Below are 19,106 nucleotides of genomic sequence, written 5' to 3'. Positions count from 1 at the left end.
CTGCAATGGAACGTACCTTCCCCCGTAGGTCGTTCCACCTCTTCCTGATGTCATCCCTTGTTCTGTGGTGCTGTCCCATGGCGGTGACCCTGTCCACGATCCTCCGCCATAGCTCCATCTTCCTAGCAATGGATATCTGCTACACCTGTGCTCCAAATAGCTTTGGCTCCACCATGACTCTTCGCTCCTCCTCTGAGAATCGGGGGTGTCTTTGTGGTGCCATGGGTGTTGTGTAGGGTGATGTGTTGGGGTGTGTGATGTGGGGTACGTGGGTGGTGTATAGGTGATGGTGGTGTGTGGCTCTGGTCTTGTCTGTGGTTGTGGTGTTTGTCTGGTGGCAATGGTTTATAGTCGTAAAGGTTGTGGGTAATGTGGGTGTGGGTTTTATAGTGGTGTGGGTGTGGTGTGTGTATGTGTGTCAGGTATGTGTAGTTTTAATTTTCCAATGTGGTGATGTTTTGTATGTATGAGTGTGTATTTTGAGTGTAGCGGTATGTACCGCCAATGGTTTACCGCCATTGAATGTCCGCCCTGGTGATTCGTGGGTCATAATGTGATGGGCGTTGTTCTGTTGGCGCAACGGTGTGGGTTTGGATTCGGCCAATTTATCACTGACCTTTGGTGTGGCGGATTTGTGTATGTGGCTGAATAGTGACGGATTGGTGTGTGTGTGTGTCATAATATGGTGAACAGATGTTCACTGCGGCGGTATGTTGGCGGCAGTCAGTGTGGCGGTAAGTGGGATTTACCGCCAATGTCATAATGAGTGCCAGAGTATCGTTACATGCTCCCAAGTCATAAGGGTTTTGAACTGGTTCCTTAAAAAAAGCATATTGTTCTTCGTTTATTCACGTGAAAAAGTCACATTAGTGATGACACAGGTGTTGGCTGTCAATGAATGAATAAGATATGAATGACTATTGCGGACATGCATAAATTACAAGTTTGCACAAAGAAGAATCTGTTTTCTTAAAGGACTGGTTTAAAATCCTTATGACTTAGGAGCATTTAACAATACTCTTGTGCTTATAGTAGAGTGCTGTGGTCTTATTCTGATATTCCAAGAAGTTAGTTCATAACGTGTCGGAGTAGTCATCTAATGTATGTGTTAGATAATCGTAGACATGTGCCATGGAAATAAAATAGCAGAAATGGGCAGTCTTTTGGTACTGAAGTGAGTGATATCCCTATTTGCAATAAACAAAGTGCATTACAACATAAAACATGTGAACTACCCAACTTCCCAACCCCAGGACCGGTAAGCACATCTTCCCCGCCCAAACCATCATAAATATCAACATAAAAATGGGAAAGCCCACTGCAATTCCAAATTGAGCGGGAAAAATTGCCATTTTAGCCCACTAAGGAAAGAGACTGGTCCCCCCACCAGTCATGCATCATATAGTGGGTTGAAGTATAAGCTTTAATAACTTCTGAAGGTAGATAGGTAAATGTTAGTACTGCCATAGAGTAGATCTGAGGTGGGTTACATTTCAGCATCTCATGTGATATATGTTGTATGTGATTTGTAGCAAGTAATGGGTTTTGGAACTCTGCTCTTAAATGAAATCATCTGCCGACCTGGGTGTAACCGTTGGTAGTTGGGGGTCTGATTCAGAGTGCTCAGTCGAGATGTGGTTGCTGAGAGCCACCATTGTCCTCCAATACCACTGCATCTCCGATAGAGACAGGGCGGGTTCTTCCACTCGTATGGCGACTATATCTTCTATCACCTGCCGTTGAACTCTCTGGGCTTCTGCCACTGAGGGGGGTAGCCACTTTTTGTGTTGTTGGCTCTTCTGCACTGACGTTTTGGTTTTGGTCATTGGTCTTCCGTTGCTCTGCGGCGTTCTCTCTAAACTTGATTCATGTCCACACCTTTCATGGGGTGGTAAAAAAGTGGGTATCATCTTGTGTTGCCACTCAGAGGTGAGCTGAAAAGAGCATAGCATAAGCCCCATTTGTCAGAGTTGATGTTTTACAGCAATGAGGGAACTTCTCTCTCTTTGCACTTCCCTAGTATAGTCAGGATAAAATCATGACTTCTGTTTTCTACCAAGATATCTCTTTTTTGTGAGCTTGAGCCACTATAGTATCTCTGTCTCTATAATACAATAGATTTTCCATCACTAGATGAGGAGGGTCCCTAGGTCGAGGCAGATAAGCGGGACTCTGTTTGCTCTGTCTTGGGCATAGAAAGGGGAAAGGTCAATTCGCGTCAGTTCAGCTTTAAGCCATTTCTCTGGAAAGGACACCATGTCTTGACTCTCAGTCTTCTCAGGGAGCCCTACTATATGTATATAATTTCTTCTAGACGCTTTTCAGCATCTTCTGTGTTTCGTTCAAGGATGTGTACTTTATTTCCATGGTTAATAGTCTCTCATTGGAATTTCTGAGATCGTTCGTTCCGTAATTGTGACTTGTTCTGCCAGTCAGTGATGGTCATCCTTTAATATTCCAAATTCAGCTCCTAAGGTGTTGATATTGGTCTCTAGAGCTTCTCTTGTCACAGTAATTGACAGAAGCATATCTTGTAGTGTGGGCCTATTGTCTCATTGTGTGGTTTCCCAGGCATTTGAGTTCTGCTCTCTTCACTGTTGCGGGGCGCTCAGTTACTGGGTCTCTTTTCTTTGCCAGTTTGCCCATGTCGCCTCAGCTTATGAGAAGTTGAGTAGTGGTGTATCTGGTTTCAATGGAATTAGTGTATTGAAGCAGTTCAGTAAGGATTCTTTCCTGTGTCACAGACCCATCATGGATCGTAGAAGGCGGGAGCACGATAGCAGTCACACGTCGCCATTTTGTAATATAGTCCACAATAGAGCTGGGACCAGTAGGCAACTTATTGATTTCCACTTTGCGTGCTATCCCCCTCTACCAGCTATTTGCTCAGGAAAGCAGCTGGACGTGGCTGTCAAAGTCTCTTTGAATTTGAGCACTAGTATAGGCAATGATTTGTGGGCTGCTTGGGAGATTAGAGCAGCAACAGGAGCTTGGAGCAGGCCAGTACTGATTTGTACTGCAGCACAGTAGCCTGGCAAGGGCCAAAGGGATAGAGTTTGTTGTCGTTAGATATCTACATATTATTGTTTAGGAGCTCACATTTGTGGCAAAGGATGTATTTGAGAGCCCCCCCTCGGGCTGTATTGAATGAGTTGGGCTGAGAGGGTCACCTGCAGCTTGAGCCTGAACTAGGCCTCCTATTATGGGGAGTGTGTTTGTTAGCTCTTGAGTTAGCGTAGTCGGCCCAGCCTTTTCTCACCTCTTCAATAGGCCTTGCACATCTGCTCCAGCCGGCTGATTCCTGCAGTCAATGGGGAGGTACCAACTTCAGATCACCAAGTGCCTCTATCTGGCTTCATTGGGAATGCTGCCACACCATGACTCGCGGGCCACACATTGGCAGCAGGGATCCCAGTTGGAGACAGCATCTGCAAGCAGCTCCCACACTGCACCACTCACCTCCTGGGTCCGGGATCCGAGCCGTCACCGCTGTCACAGTAGGTACTCAGTGCTCACCAGACAAGAAGCCCAGGCTGCAGCCTCTTGTTCGTGTTGCCCGCTCTGCTCTACTGTAAGGTTGGTACCATGAGGCGCGTTAGTCTTCCGGTCAGCCGTTAGCTGAGATGCACGGCTTCAGTTATATTTAATACATGCTGGGGGGGGACATTGAAGATTGTATTCAGCATCTCTCACTCGGGATGCCCAGGATATTTGTAGTTTATGAGCAGTCTGTGGCGGAGCTGCAATTTTCACGTCTGCAATTTCTGCCATCTTGGACAAGCCTCGAGCTACATACTATCTTTACGAACATTAAATACCATGTAGAGCTCACTATTGTTGAAGGGTGTGCATGTCTCTTGCTGGGCTTCATTTAAGTGTTTAGTGTTTTGCTTGTGAATCCATATAGGTATGTAGTGGCTACTTTGAGTCTTCATGGAGGTGTATAGTACCTTGTGTTTCATATGGTGCCTCATACAGCATGTTTACAAATTTAATATTCCATGTAATCCAACTTCTGCAGATTGATTTGTAAAGATGCGCTTGTTTGGCTTATTTTTTTACATTATGGGGGTCATTCCGACCTCCGCGGGCGGCGGAAGCCGCCCGCCTGGCGGGAACCGCCAGAAGACCGTACCGCGGTCGAAAGACCGTACCGCGGTCGAAAGACCGCGGCGGTCATTCTGAGTTTCCCGCTGGGCAGGCGACCGCCAGAAGGCCGCCCGCCAGCCCAGCGGGAAACCCCCTTCCATGAGGATGCTGGCTCCGAATGGAGCCGGCGGAGTGGAAGGGGTGCGACGGGTGCAGTTGCACCCGTCGCGATTTTCAGTGTCTGCTTGGCAGACACTGAAAATCTTGGTGGGGCCCTGTTAAGGGGCCCCTGCAGTGCCCATGCCATTGGCATGGGCACTGCAGGGGCCCCCAGGGGCCCCACGACACCCGTTCCCGCCAGCCAGGTTCTGGCGGTCAAAACCGCCAGAGCCAGGCTGGCGGTAAGGGGGTCGGAATCCCCAGGGTGGCGCTGCCTGCAGCGCCGCCATGGAGGATTCCCTTGGGCAGCGAGAAACCGGCGGGACACCGCTGGTTTCCCGTTTCTGACCGCAGCGGTCAGAATGCCCATGGGAGCACCGCCAGCCTGTTGGCGGTGCTCCCGCGGTCGTGGTCAGAATGACCCCCTATGTCTGCTTGGAGTTCAGAAGTTTCTAGTAATTTGGTTTTGTGTGAAGATTCTTTGTAATTTTTGCTCACCATGTGATGATGATTTTCATTTTTGACAGTACCTTTGTTCAGTGCAGAAAGCATATGTGTGCATTTTAAAATGTCATATTTTCAGAGTGTATACTTTGAGTGTGAGTGTTTTACTTTGTTCTAATTTAGCATTAATGTTGGTGTTGTTCATCTCTTGGCTTGAAAACTCACTCCTATGTGAGGCACTTTTCCAGCCATTGCTCATATCTTGTCCCATACCATTTGTGGCTCAGGCCATGACATATATAGGTACCCTATAAGGATATATGCAGGACAACGTTTTATGACACTAATGTATGAGACCCCTGACTTTTTTTAGGCCGGTTGCATCCAGAACTGCGCCATTCCCTATAAATAGGTTTGTTTCCCCCAACCTGCATCTTACATTCTTGAGTGGTGTGAAGAGAGACGTGCTAACAGATTGGGTGGGCCTTCTCTAGCATGACAGCTGACTGGTTAATTGCAGCAGGAAGTTCTGCCTGTTCAGTACCTAACATCAACAGGTGGTGCTGCATGTTCTGCTTCTCTTTGGCCAACCAAGTGAGGTTCGGGCAGATTTGATTACTTATAACCTTTTGACTGGTGAACCACCACTTACATTGTTATTATGGTAACATTTCATAATATTTTCTTTAGCTAGATGCAAAATAGTTATAAGATTCTTGGCACTCTACATCTGTATCGGTATTAATAATGTGCACTCCCCTGCCTTATCACCTTCAGGCAGGGGGATGGTTAGTATAAACATACACTTGTCTGCTGGGCTACTTGCCTTAAACACACCTCTACACCCACCATAGGCCTGGGCTATCAGTTTTTTTGCTAGTTTTATTTTGATGAAAACTGTTAAACCAGATTGTGATTGTCTTTGATTGTATTAAAAAGATGGCTACGGTTGGGAATTTATGAGATACAGTACCAAATGTGAGTAAATCTTTCAATTTCTCTGAAGACTTCCTGCTCTGTGGGAGTAATCAATAGTTGGAGGATTTGTTTTGAAAAACAGTTTCACAAAATGTAATTGGCATAAACCGGTTTACATCATCCCGCAGTAGTCCTATACAAAAACATGAGATTGTGGCAATTAAACGGTGATTAAAAATGCAGCCTTATCTTGTGTAAATTTTTAAGAAGACTAGCTTTAATGGAAGTGATGTTCAATATTAATCTTGAATCGTTTGTTTTATTTGACACAGGGTGGCGTTGATCAGAAACTGCCTTTAGTGGTGTCAAGAATTACACCAGGATCACCCGTGAGTACAAAGCACTGTATTAAATAATTTGGAGTTATAACCCCTTGGTTTCTTTCTCTCAGTGACATGATACTTTTAATTACCTACTGACACATTGATTTGAAATGTTTTCATAAATTGTGCAAAACATGTTCTGCTTACCTAAGATGTGACTGCTTGATATCTAGATTTAATTTGGTTAGCTTTTCTTTTTGATATGTAGAGACATCTTAAGTCATAGGATAATAGTGTACACAAACATTTTGATTGGCTTTCTAAGTGCTGTGATAATGAAAATAATAATTGGGGATACCTGCTTGCACCCTCCGTACCCTGATTTCCAACAATGTGATATAGCATTTTTGACTATTTGATCTTTTTAAAGTAAGTGTGTAACATTTGATTTTTTTTTAGTGTTTGGAAATTTGACTTAAATCAAGCTTATTTATTACATAGAACAGACTCTTGAAATGCATTACAATGCCCTAAAATATATTTTTTTACGGTGCAAATAAATAAAGTTTGCTATGGCAAATTCTAAAACATTATAGCCCTCATTACAACCCTGGTGGTCGGTGATAAATCGGCGGTAATACTGCCAACAGGCTAGCAGTACGAAGAATGGAATTTTTACCACGGCGGAAACCGCCAAAACATAGAGCCACTTTAACACATCAACTGCCACAGCGGTAGCAACAAGCACCACAACGGTAACCGCTGACAGCCAGGCGGAAGACAATGTACCGCCCACTGTATTATGATACACCAATCCACCACCTTTTACGGGGCGGTACCAACGCCATCAAAAGCACGGCAGAAATTGTACACAGAAGGGAAACAATACCTCTCGACACTCAAGGAAGTACCACGATGCCAAGAACTGCACATATTTTCAATGCTGGTCTACCTCCTCCTACACTAGGAACACGAACAGCGGCGAAGACGACTGCGTGAGTAGCGCACCAAGCACACAATGGGGGGGAGAGAGTGGCACACACACTCAACACCCCCACCCCCAACACCATACACACAAACAGATGCAACAACATCACACATACACCCTGTAACCCTCAGTAATAACACAAGGACAAAAGGAATTGATTAAAGTGAGTGTAATATTAAAAAATTAGATAAATATGTCCTTAAAGCACTAGACAGTATGTACAGTAAATACAAATGGAGGGACAATGCCCACTCCAAAATGTCTGTGGCCCACATGGCCATAACAAATAGGCCAAGGCCACACTTGACTCCTGCCTCAATACGGAGAGAACACTGCAGGGGCATCAGGTAGAAAATACACAGGCACCTCAGGGGGGGCACCTCATCCGAAAGATGGTACAATGCCACTGCTCATGGAGGGGGCTGCATGCCCTCTGCGATGTCTTGGGGAGTGCAAAGCCACAGTCTCTCAAGTGGGTGGTTTGCCCACTGCTTGGTCCTGGGGAGTTCAAAGCCACAGTCTCTCAAGTGGGTGGTTTGCCCACTGCTTGGTCCTGGGGAGTGCAAAGCCACAGTTTCTCATGTGGGTGGTTTGCCCACTGCTTGGTCCTGGGGAGTGCAAGGCCACAGTCTCTCAAGTGGACGGTTTGCCCACTGCTTGGTCCTGGGGAATGCAAGGCCACAGTCTCTCAAGTGGATGGCTTTGCCACTGGTTCTGGAAGGGGCTTTGTGCCCAGTGTGCTTCATCCTGGCAAGGAGGGGGTGAGAGGATGCCTTCTTCCACTGGTTCTGTTGGGGGCTTTGTGCCCAGTGTGCTTCATCCTGGCAAGGAGGGGGTGAGTGGATGCCTTCTTCCACTGGTTCTGGAGGGGGCCTTGTGCCCAGTGTGCTTCATCCTGGCAAAGAGGGGGTCAGTTGATGCATTCTTCCACTGGTTCTGGAGGGGACTTTGTGCCCAGTGCGCTTCATTCTGGCAAGGAGGTGGTCAGTGGATGCCTTCTTCCACTAGTTCTGTAGGGGGCCTTGTGCCCAGTGTGCTGGCAAGGAAGAGGTGAGTGGATGCCTTCTTCCACTGGTTCTTGATGGGGCCTTGTGCCCTGTGATGCTGATCCTGGATGGTGCAAGGTCACAGTCTCTCACCTGGGTGTCACACCTACAGGTGTTGCAGGGGCCAGGACGCACTACAGCCCATGTAGTCATGACTACACACTGCTCGCTGGCGGTGATGGCTGCTCAGTGGATGATAGTTGCGGAGCTGGCGGCGGTGTTGTCAGTGGTGGGGGGAGGCACCAGCCCTTCCCCTACAGCCTCGGACGGCTGCCCACTAGGGCTGCTGCCAGTGGTGCTGCTGGCGGTGCAGGTGGCAGTACTTTCAGCAGTGCTGTCATTGTTTGGGGAGGCTCCAGCCCTTCCCCTGCAGCCTCGGACGGCTGCCCACTGGGGCTGCTGCTGCTGGCAGTGGTGCTGCTGGTGGTGCAGGTGGTGGTGCTGTCAGTGGTGGGGGGAGACCCCAGCCATTCCCCTGCAGCCTCAGACGGCTGAAGTGCCATGGCTGGTGTTGTTTGCCCAGATGCTGCTCCAGCCCCAGGCACCAGACCCATCCTGCTTGCGGCATCTGCTCCTTTTACATTGGCCTTGGCAGCTGTTGTCCCCTTCCTGCCCTTGCCAGGTGGTGGTGCCTCCTTGCTCCTGCCAGCTGGTGTTCCCTTCCTGCCCTTGCTGGCTGGTGTTCCCTCCTTCCCCTTGCTGGCTGGTGGTACCTCCTTCCCCTTGCTTGGTGGTGGTGCCTCCTTCCCCTTGCTGGCTGGTGGTGCCTCCTTCCCCTTGCTGGCTGGAGTCCACTTCCTGCCCTTGCTAGCTGGTGGCCCCTTCTTGCCGTTGGCAGGTGGTGCAGGCACACTGGCTGTGCTGAAGGGTGCCTCTCACACCTGCATTAGCTGCAGAAACTACAGTGGCCGTGGACTGGATGGCTGAGGTGCTGGGCTGGGTTCTGCCCACCCTGGCCCGAAGTGAAGGACAGGGGGAGGGGCAGGGAATAGGTCAAGGGTGGAGAGGAAAAGCCTTTTAGGGACGCTGGGGCTTGAAGAGGGTGAAGGTTTGGGAGTGGAGGAAGAGGGAGTGGTTGTAGGAGGTGCCTGTCTGCTGTGTTTGTGTGCAGGTGCATGGGCTGGATGCTGTTGTGAGGTGGATTGCTGTTGGGTGTCTGAGTGCTTGCATTTGTGTACTTTGGAAGGAGGGGGCACAGACACAGTGATCTCAGGAGGTCAATAGCCTCCTCACTTAGGGCAGCAGGGCTGACTGGGGCAGGGCATGAGGTGCCTGGGGCGAAGGAGATGCCCACCCGACTGGGTGAGCGGGCACGGAAAACCCAAGTGCATGCCAGAGTAAAATCTGGTCCAGAGGCTCTAGAAAGATTCATAAGCTTGATTGTGTTAGCAAGTTCATCCACAGTTTCTGACATTGAGACATAAAGGCTTGATTTAGATCTTGGTGGCACCAAGCTGCATCAGCAGCGGGCCCGAAAAGACCGTGAAGTCAATGATGTTCCACCTGCCATAGATAGATGTTAAAGTTCTGCAAGCAGTGAAGTGGCAACGGATTGCTGATGGAGGGAGATGGTGGCGGGACCTTATAGACTTCGTACAATGGCAGGGGCTATGGATTAGAGGTAAGTGACACACACACTGACCTTTAGCCATGTGTCCCCCTCCACTACACACCACACCATAACCCATTACAGTTCTAACACAACACAACCCAAACATGCTAAAAACACACATTGACACACTTCCATGCCACAGCATACACACACCATTGGCACTGCACCCACACACGACACAACCACATCAACCAAGACAACTGCACACCCATCTACACAAACACAATTGCACACAAGCACACCTACGCACATTACAACAACACCCGCCACACAACAACACTCACCTGAATGTTTCACATGGCAACACAACATACACAACATCGATCTCACTTGCAAGTGGGGCACACATGGGAACAACCACACCACTCACTCCAGCTTCCTAAGCCTTAACCAGCCAATCCACAAACACACACACACACACACACTGATTCACATACACAACAGATGGCATAAATCTACCAGTACAGGTTCCCTTGTAATGTGCACACATGGACATCATTGACAAGTGTCAGTGCACCATCAATTTCGTGTCAGCTTTAATTTGGCAATGAATACTGACACCACAATGAAAGTTATGTATGTGTGCGATGTGCATGTTGTGCAAGTGTGTCCCCAGCCATGTGTGACACATTTATCTCCCTGACATATGTATGTCACAGTGATAAAAAACAAACATTACTGTGCCTGCTGTGATCCCAACCTCCAATGCAGTGGCCACCCAATGTACACTGGCATTGCGGTGTCCCTCCCTTGGGGGGGGGTGTTTTCTCTGTGGGTTGGTGACAGCAGCGACGGCAGGTGTTGTCCAGTCATTCCCAGTTGAAAACAGAAGTGGAATCTGGAAAAAAAGTAACGTTTGCACCACCCCCTCTCCACCACAGCACCCCTCTAATCATTGGAGGTTGGACCGCCATATTTGTCTTGGTGTAAGTCACATCCCAATCTGCACACTAGTAAGGGTGTCTCGTGTCCTGCTGGCATCCACTTTCCCCTCTCCCGCTGTCAACGCAGGCAGTGTTTCTTGGTGGCGACAGTTGTTTCAATGTGGGCTTTCCGCTAAGGGACTGCCAACATCTAACTATGGCAGACTGACTGTCACAGCTGCAGATGGGTTTTCAGTGAAAAACTTTATGGCTGGACCATTATCGCCAACATCTAAATCAGGCTCTAAATAAACATCTGCCTAGGTGCACTAAGGCACCATAGACTTATAGAAGATAATTAAACCATTAAAAAAATCTGATATGTTACATGCCAAAGATCGATAAAATATATGCATACCGATATTTATTTTGGAAAACAAATAGACAAGGATCTCCAAACTGGATTACATTTAACATCCCTTCCCCAATTTTATGGTAGAAAACAGTTTTCTTTTTGCATTATGATTCTAAGATACGTCTGTTTTTTCCTTGATGTATCTTATCTTTAGCTAATTTTTCACTCTTCTTAAAACTCTCATACCCTTCATCGTCCGCACCAGTACCAATATGAGAGACCATAACTTTCAACTAGAAGATCGCACTGACCCAAACTCTACAGCCCTTTTAGAAAACCGTACAAACCTTGGCCTCACCCATTACATTACTAAACCCACCCACACTGGTGGGCACCTATGGAATCTGATTTTCTTCTCTATGAGGACCATCACAGTTGACAAGCCAGCAACTCTGACCTGAACAGACCATGCCCTTGTCACTTTCAGCATGCCTATCCCGCACCACCACAGAGCTAGCAGCAGGAGTGGCCTACTGTCACCACAGTTGAAATCTCAGCTACCATGAAGATCATCCACTTTGAGGGATCCATCTGACCCACATCACACCTTCACCATAAGACTCCTACTCATCAGCGGAGCACTAACACCCATCTTCAACTCCTCAGTCAATTCAGCCACATTTCTGGATGCCTAGAAACATACCACCATCATGCCCCTGCTCTAGACACCATCCACTGACCCAGATATTGTTTCCAAATGCAGACCCATCTTCCTCCTACCATACCCAACTAAGGCTGTGGAGGAACTAATCAACCAACAACTTAGCAGCCACCAGCTCCTCAATGCCATGCAGTCTGGATTCAGGCCCAACTACAGTACAGATACAGCAATCATTCCCACCACAGACAATATCCACATGATTCTTGACAGAGGAGACATGGCAACCCTCAAGCTTCTGGACCTCTCTGCAGCAATTGACGTGGTCTTACACCCCAACCTCATCACGTGTCTGCACAGGATTGGCATCCCTGGATCAACTGTCTACTGGATCTGCTCCTTCTTAACTTATAGAATACAAGCAGTCAGCCTGGCATCTTACTCCATGAAAGACCACAAACTCATTTGCGGAGTGTCTCAAGGTTCATTGCTCAACCCCATCCTCTTGAGTGCATACATGACCCCTCCGGCCAAGATCATCCACGCATACCACATAAACTTTCTCTCCTATGCTAACAGCTTGCAAGTCATACAGTCCCTCTCAGATAGGACCTGCACAATATTTGCATCCAAGGACCCGCTGTCTGCTGCGTCTGCTCCTTCTTAACGTGTACACTGCAAGCCCGGCACCTTACTCCTCGAGAAACCGCAACTCATTTGCTGAGTGCCTCAATGTTCATTGCTCAGGCCCACCCTCTTCAGTGAAACATGATCACACTGGTCAAGACCATCCATGTACAACATAAAGGGGGTCATTATGAGTCTGGTGGTCACTTGATGGACCGCCGCCAATGTGACGGTCTGAGCGCCACATTACAACCCTGGCAGTCGGGCCGCCAGGGAACCACTATCGCCGCCATGATCGGAAATCCCGGCATTCTGGAGGTGGTGGTGGTCTTCATCCACCAGGGCAGTGCTGCAAGTAGCACTGCCCTGGGGATTACTACCCACTTCTCCGCCAGCGGTTTCATGGAGGTAGCACTGCCATAAAAATGCAGACAGAGAACGGGTGCAGGGTCTCCCCTGGCCTGCTTTGCAGACAGTGAACATTGCGATGGTGCTGGTGCACCCTGCAGGCTACAGCATTGTCGCCAGCTCGATTCCGAGACGGAGACAAAGCTTTAGCCTGTTTTCCGCTATCCAGCGGGCAGAAGCTCAGGTTTCTGCCTGCTGACCTAGCAGGAAACTCTTAAAGGAGCCGGCAGGGAGGTAGCCTGTGTGGCGGCAACCTCCCCTTCGGAAGTTCAGCGGACGGTAAAAACCGTCCGCCAAACTCATATCTTACTCTCCTACACCAACAACATGCAACTCATATGCTCCCTCTCGGACAAGACCCCCAACACGAGAAACAATTGTAGTTCCTGCATGACTTAACTTGGCTAACTGGGTGACAGCCAACTGTCTCAAGCTTAAGACCGACAAGACTGACTTATTGATCTTCAGTAAGAACATCTTACCATGGGACTCCAACTGGTGGCTAGCTGAACTTGGACGTATACCCAGCACCCACGCCAGAAATCTCACAGTAATCATCAATAGCAACCTGAACATGACTGCACAAATAATTGCCATTACTGCATCCTTCTTCCAGACCCTGAAGATGCTTTGAAAGATATTGAAATGGCTCCCAAGCAACATTAGAAAATACTGTCACTTATACCTTAATCACCAGTAAGTTGGACTAAAGGAACACCCTATCTATATCACCAAGTAACAGACTAGAAATCTCTCCAGAACTCAGCAGCCAGACTCATCCTCAACTTCCCACGTAGAACTCACATCACACCACACCACAGGAAGCTCCACTGACTCCTGATACAGAAACATGATCATTTAGACTCCTTATGCACACACAATGAAGGCTCTAAACAACTTAGGTCCCACCTAACTGGAACCATTGCATCCCACTCTATCAACCACTGAGACACCTCTACTTCATAGGACTTCTACTCTCTCATATCCCATGCATATACAGAACCACATCAGGAGGATCGGAGTTCCTTCACATCGCCCCTAAAATGTAGAATGGCTCCTCACTCCACAGTAGGGGCCTCCTCTTCTCTCCTTGAAATACTCAAAAAGCTGAAGACATGTCTTTTCAATTTACTACCCTTCCGTAGGCAGGGCTGGGCTCACACACTTGCTCAGTACCAGGATAACCTTCTGAGTGATAGTGCGCTTTAGAAATACACATAACATAACATGTAACTGTGTACACGCAAGATTGTAAATATAAGTACTCATTGACATTTACAGTGAACTTCATTAAATATGTTTTACAGTGACCTTCATGAAACATGTAGTTAAAAAAAGAATTCTGGGCCTGCAAAATTCTAAATCCTAGATTAGATCATCATTATACATTCATCATTATGATTAGAACTGACTTGAGGATATGTGCTTATCTTTTTTGATGTGAGAAATGGTACTGTCACCTATTTCCTGCAGTTTCTGTAAAAACTAAAAGTAGTGGTATGGACAAACACTAGTATGTCTTTAATGGTATTCACGCAGGGGAAGGAATGAGAGTGAATAGCCAAATCCTTACCTCCGTTTCCTTAATAGAATTGAAACTTTCCATTACCATAGTTAGGAACTTTTGTTATTTTTTGTCTGGACTAGAGGCAAGGATTAGTCTGGTTCAAACCTTTTTCACTACGAGGGATGCTATGTTTTGGATTGGTTTTAATTAAAACCTCTTAAATGTAGAATCCGAGGACCAGTCCTCTGCATTAAGAATATTTTGTAAGCCTGCTCGTACAGAAAAGGCTTTAGAGGTCATGGAAGCTCTTACAGAATGCGCACCGAACACTGAAGTGTCAGTGCCTGCTTCCTGGATGGCCAATCTGACCCACCTGGCAATAGTAGGAGAGGAAACTGGAAAGTAGGAGAGGGGAAGAACTCCCCAATCTGAGCCGCTGGTGTCTGATTCTGTAACCAGATCTGGTTGAGATCCAAAGATGGCATGCCCGTTTCAGGCTTCCATATAGTAAATCCACCATTGAAGTTCCTCTTTGGCCTCCTTTGAGAGGGGAACTGACTGAGAATACGCAAGACCTCGTTGAAGATTGAAAATCTTGAGGCGTTCTAAGGCCGGATAATGAAGGGGGCCTGGAAAGATGGCCTTTATGGATGATAGAAGACCCATAATGCGAGCAATCTGTCGCGGGAGGTGATGGGTTTGGCCAGGGTACTTCTGAGTTCATGTTTGATTTAGGTGAGTTTCCAGGATGGGAGACTCAGAGTGGCCTTGACAGAATATACCACACACCCCAGCAACTGTAAGGTCTGAGTTAGCGAAAAGGAAGACTTCTTTTCATTGGCTGCAAAACCAAGGAACTCCAGAAGATAGGTGGTCAGCTAGAGATGGATCGCTTATCTTTTTGGACACGGATCCATAAGGAGAATATCATCTAGGTAGATGAGCAGTCTGATCCCTCTGGCTCTCAGATGTTCTACCAGGGATCACGGGATCTTGGTGAAGCCCCATGGAGCAGATGATAGACTGAAAGGGAAGGAGCTAAATTTGAAGGTCTGTGATTGCCATAGGAATTGTAGGAAATGCCTGTAAGGAGGTAATATGGGAATCATTTGGTGTCCTTCAAATTTAGACACACCATCCAGTCATTTGCCTGCAATAAGTCCCTGAGGAGGTGGATCCCTTCCATCATGAAGTGGTGGAAGACCAGCCACTTGTTGAACTCCTGCAGGTTTATAATGACGCATTGGACCCGCATCCCTTTTCTCCACTAGGAAGAGGTTGCTGAGAAATCCATGGGGATAAATTTGTGTGAAAAATCACCCCTTTCTGTATGAGTTCTGCAGTCTCTGAATCAACTAGTAGGTCAAATCTCTGGAGAGCCACAGAACCACCACCTATGTTGCAGAGCCTTTGAGAGTCCATGGGACAACAGGAGCCACAAGACAGTCATCATCGTTGAGGTGCCTGCAGATGCAGGGGAGTGACATCCTTCACTTTAAGGGAGATTCTTCCTTTTTGTTTCCTAAGTGCAGGCGGAGTACCAGTGACTCTGGAGGATGCACGGCCACGGGGTTGCAGAAGTCTTTGCAGAAACTACAATCAGAGTTGCAGCAGGAGCCCTTCTACTGATTGTAGTCATGCTTCTGGTTCCAGCGAAAAACAGCAGTGCTTCAGTTGTCCAGGTTGCAGACTTATCTAGCAGAAAAGGCTTGGAGATGGTTCCTGAAGTCTTGCAGACGAATCTAGGGTCCCACTCTCGGGGGACCCTTAAGTAACCCAGGGAGGAGGTTGGACACTAACTGCAATGCCCCACCTATCAGAGGGGGTCAAGAAGGTCACCCAGCTAGACTAACCAGTCATATGCTCCTAGGGGCCTCTGCTCATCTTATTTCCAAGATGGCAACGTCAAGTGGTCACCTGACAGACCTCTGTGCACCTCCCTAGGGGAGGAGCTGGTCAGGGAGGTGGTCACTCCCCTTTCCTTTGTGTAGTTTTGCGCCAGATCAGAAACTGGGGGCTTCAAAGCAGTCTGGTGGTGTTCAGATGCACCATACTCCAGTGACACCTATTTCTAAGGAGGCTGTGGTCACACCTTTACCCTACAGGAAATCATTTGTTCTGCCTTCCCCTTGCCGGAGTTAAGCACAGCAGCAGGGGATCAGAACAGTGTCGGGGGTCTGCAGCGGCATGGGGTGGCAGCAGACCCTGCAAGGCTGTACAGGCACATATGGGGGATCCCCTAGGGAACCCCCAGAGTACATGGTATCATGCAATTAACACTGGAATTGGTGTAGTTGCATGATTCCAACATTTTTTATACCAAACATGCCTAGGTTTGGTGAAGACGTTATATAGTTGGACCACCTGTTTTGACTAGTGTCCACTACATACCTTAAGATGGGTACCCACACTTACAAAGTCCAGGGAATGGAGTCTGGGGTTTGTAGGGGCACCTCTGCTCATGCAGCGATGCTCTCACACTTAGAACCATGCACCTTGCCCTTGGGCTAAAGGACCTACCTTGTGGGTGATTTACAGGTTAAGTGCAGTGACTTGAAATAGGTCAAACCTTATATCTGAGTTGAAAGGTGCATGCACCATTTCATGCAGGCTGCAATGGGCAGGTCCGCAGTTAAAGTTTGCATGGGCCCTCATGGGTGGCGCAATACATGCTGCAGCCCATGAGGGACCCCTGGTGTACCAATGTCTTGGGTATCTAAGAACCATATACTAGGGGCTTACATGGGTGCACCAGTATGCCAATTGTGGGGGTGTAAAAGTTACCTTAAAGTAAATTTATGGGGGCGAGCACGGACACTGGGGCCCTGGTTCGCAGGATCCCAGTGTACTACAATTTAAACACACTGCCAGGTAAAAAGTGATGGTAACAGCACTAGAAACGTGCTACTTTCCTACAGAGATGGCCATCTTGGTATCAATTTCAGGAATGAGGGCGACTTGAAGGTAGCTGCAGACTTCTTTGTCCAGCAGTATCCACAGACGGCCCACCACATAAGGGGCTACCTTTGGTACTGGAGAACATTCTGCAGAACGCGGTGCAGCAAGTCATCCGGGTCCAGCATGCCTGAATCTGGGGCCTAGGGAGGGCTTATCTAGTTTGGGTGCTCCCACCAGAGAAGATTACTTGCCAGAAGCGCACCATGGCCTAGGGTGGATGTCGCCAGAGGGTAATCTAATTACTGGTTCGAGCCCAGATAACATGCAGACAATACAGTAAGGTGTTATTGGGGGGGGGGGAGGAAGGGAGGGGGAGGGAGGGGGAGGGAGGGAGAGAGGGAGGGAGGGAGGGAGAGAGAATGAGAGAATGAGACTATGAATATGAATGACTGCAAACAATCAATGAAAGTTCCTAAAGCTGCCATAAGGCTTAACACCCTGAGAAAAAGCACATAAATGGAAACTGGGGGAGCAGTGAAAAAAGAGGGACAGGGACCACAGAGAATCTTGAAGGGCGAAGTGCTGATGGCGGATTGGACAAATTGTTTCTTTGGTTTCCCCTATGGTTCATGGAAAATTAAGTCTTGGAATATTGTTTTTCTCCTTGCATAAAGTTTTAATGGCTGCTGGAAAAAATAAAGTGAAAAAAGAACAGCCTAAACCTCACCTCCTGTCCTGACATCAAATCTAACAGTGATGATCATATAGTTTCAAACATAAAGCAGCAGCATTTTTACATGGGCGTTTTTTCTCATTCATCTGCTTATCACAGCAAGAAAATGGTTTAACAAGCATATCTTACCCTACTTAAGGGGAGCCTCAAATTGGAAGTTGAGTGAAAACAGTCACACCATATAAGTAAAATTCCTGAAAGTGAAAAGTGTTACAGACCATTGTGGACTAGCAGATATTTTCCAGGGTTATATGTTTGAATATTTTGAACTATTCACTCCTTTTCTTTAAAAATGCCAATGTTTCTGCCTTTAAAGACAAAAAAGTGACAAACATCCAACCAGAGAATGTACCTCATTGTTGGATATTAGAGAAACATTGAACAAGTGCACTACTCCACTCGGCGTCAGTCTGGATCCGGAAATTTTTCTTCGATCAGTTCCCCTGCACACCGTAAGGTGGCGTCGGTCAACTCTGCGTCAGGCGTTGGTGTCATGGTCGCGGGATATAATGTTGCAGGTCATATATAAGTGCCACACTGGTGCACTGATGTCAGTTCTTTTCTTTCCACACCAGCCTACGCGCAGATCCAAACAGAGCTACCCCTACAGTTGTTTTTTGACTGGCCTTTCGACTTTTTGTCAAAGTTTTTTGACTACTTGGTGTATCGAGGATGTCGTCACAGTAGACTGGCTTCAAGCCCTGCAACTCCTGTCACTGTAGGATGTTGGTGATGGATCAGCACCTTGTCTGTCTGTGTTGTTTGGAGCGCGACCATGACCCGAAGTCGTGCTTTTGCTTCAGGGCCATGAATCCAAAAGAATCTGGCTCCGCATCGCTCCCGGCCTTGGTTGAGAGTAAGGTCCGCAGACGTCTTGCGGAGCAATCATCACTCATTGTCGTCTTATTTGAAATCGTCGGGACACTCGGGTAAGCACAAGAAGAAGTGGAAGAAGCACAAGCATTTGTTGACTTCACCCCGTCCGTCGGACGATGGCCACAGGAGAAGGAGCGTCCTCGCTCTAGGCCTCCGTCTTTGGAGCCTATTTCTGGGTTCTGCTCCACGCCTCCCCAAGTTTCCGGGAGCCAGAGCCACCCCTCAACTCAAGGAATTTTATGAGGCCATGTGCCTCATCTGTGGGCAGTCCAGCCCTGCCAGAGAGCCTTTGGGACCCGCAGGTTCCCCTTCAGGTTTTGCGTCACAGGCTTCGGCATCTGCTCTGGATGGGTAACTGGAATACCAACTAGAAGACCCTATGGACTGGGCTCAGGACCTGGGTGAAGCAAGCAGTCTGGATACCTCCCCTGACACTGCTATGCTTTCTCCCCCTACCGTGGCTATGGAGGAGGGGGCTTCTTACTCGATGGTGGTGCAGAGAACCGAGGTCTTGGGCCTCGAGCTGCCTTATGTGGCTATCAGGGCTAACCTCCTTACTGGGGTCGTTCAGCCTGGGGCTTCCACGTCTGCACCACTTTTGC

At 47.9% G+C, this 19,106-nt stretch overlaps 1 protein-coding gene across 5 annotated transcripts in view; it reads left to right on the top strand.

Moving 5' to 3' along the window:
- The window catches only part of PTPN3 (protein tyrosine phosphatase non-receptor type 3), a 1,694,656-nt gene that overhangs the window by 1,233,446 nt on the left and 442,104 nt on the right, over positions 1–19,106 (top strand). For all 5 annotated transcript variants that reach the window (XM_069219598.1, XM_069219596.1, XM_069219595.1 and 2 more), the window contains one exon: positions 5,943–5,999. In XM_069219598.1, the coding sequence (XP_069075699.1) occupies positions 5,943–5,999 (57 nt within the window). The remainder of the gene's footprint in view (positions 1–5,942; positions 6,000–19,106) is intronic.

The sequence above is a fragment of the Pleurodeles waltl genome, chromosome 2_2, assembly GCF_031143425.1.
Source record: "Pleurodeles waltl isolate 20211129_DDA chromosome 2_2, aPleWal1.hap1.20221129, whole genome shotgun sequence".
Classification (NCBI taxonomy): Eukaryota; Metazoa; Chordata; class Amphibia; order Caudata; family Salamandridae; genus Pleurodeles; species Pleurodeles waltl.
This window is presented reverse-complemented; position numbering and strand designations above follow the sequence as displayed.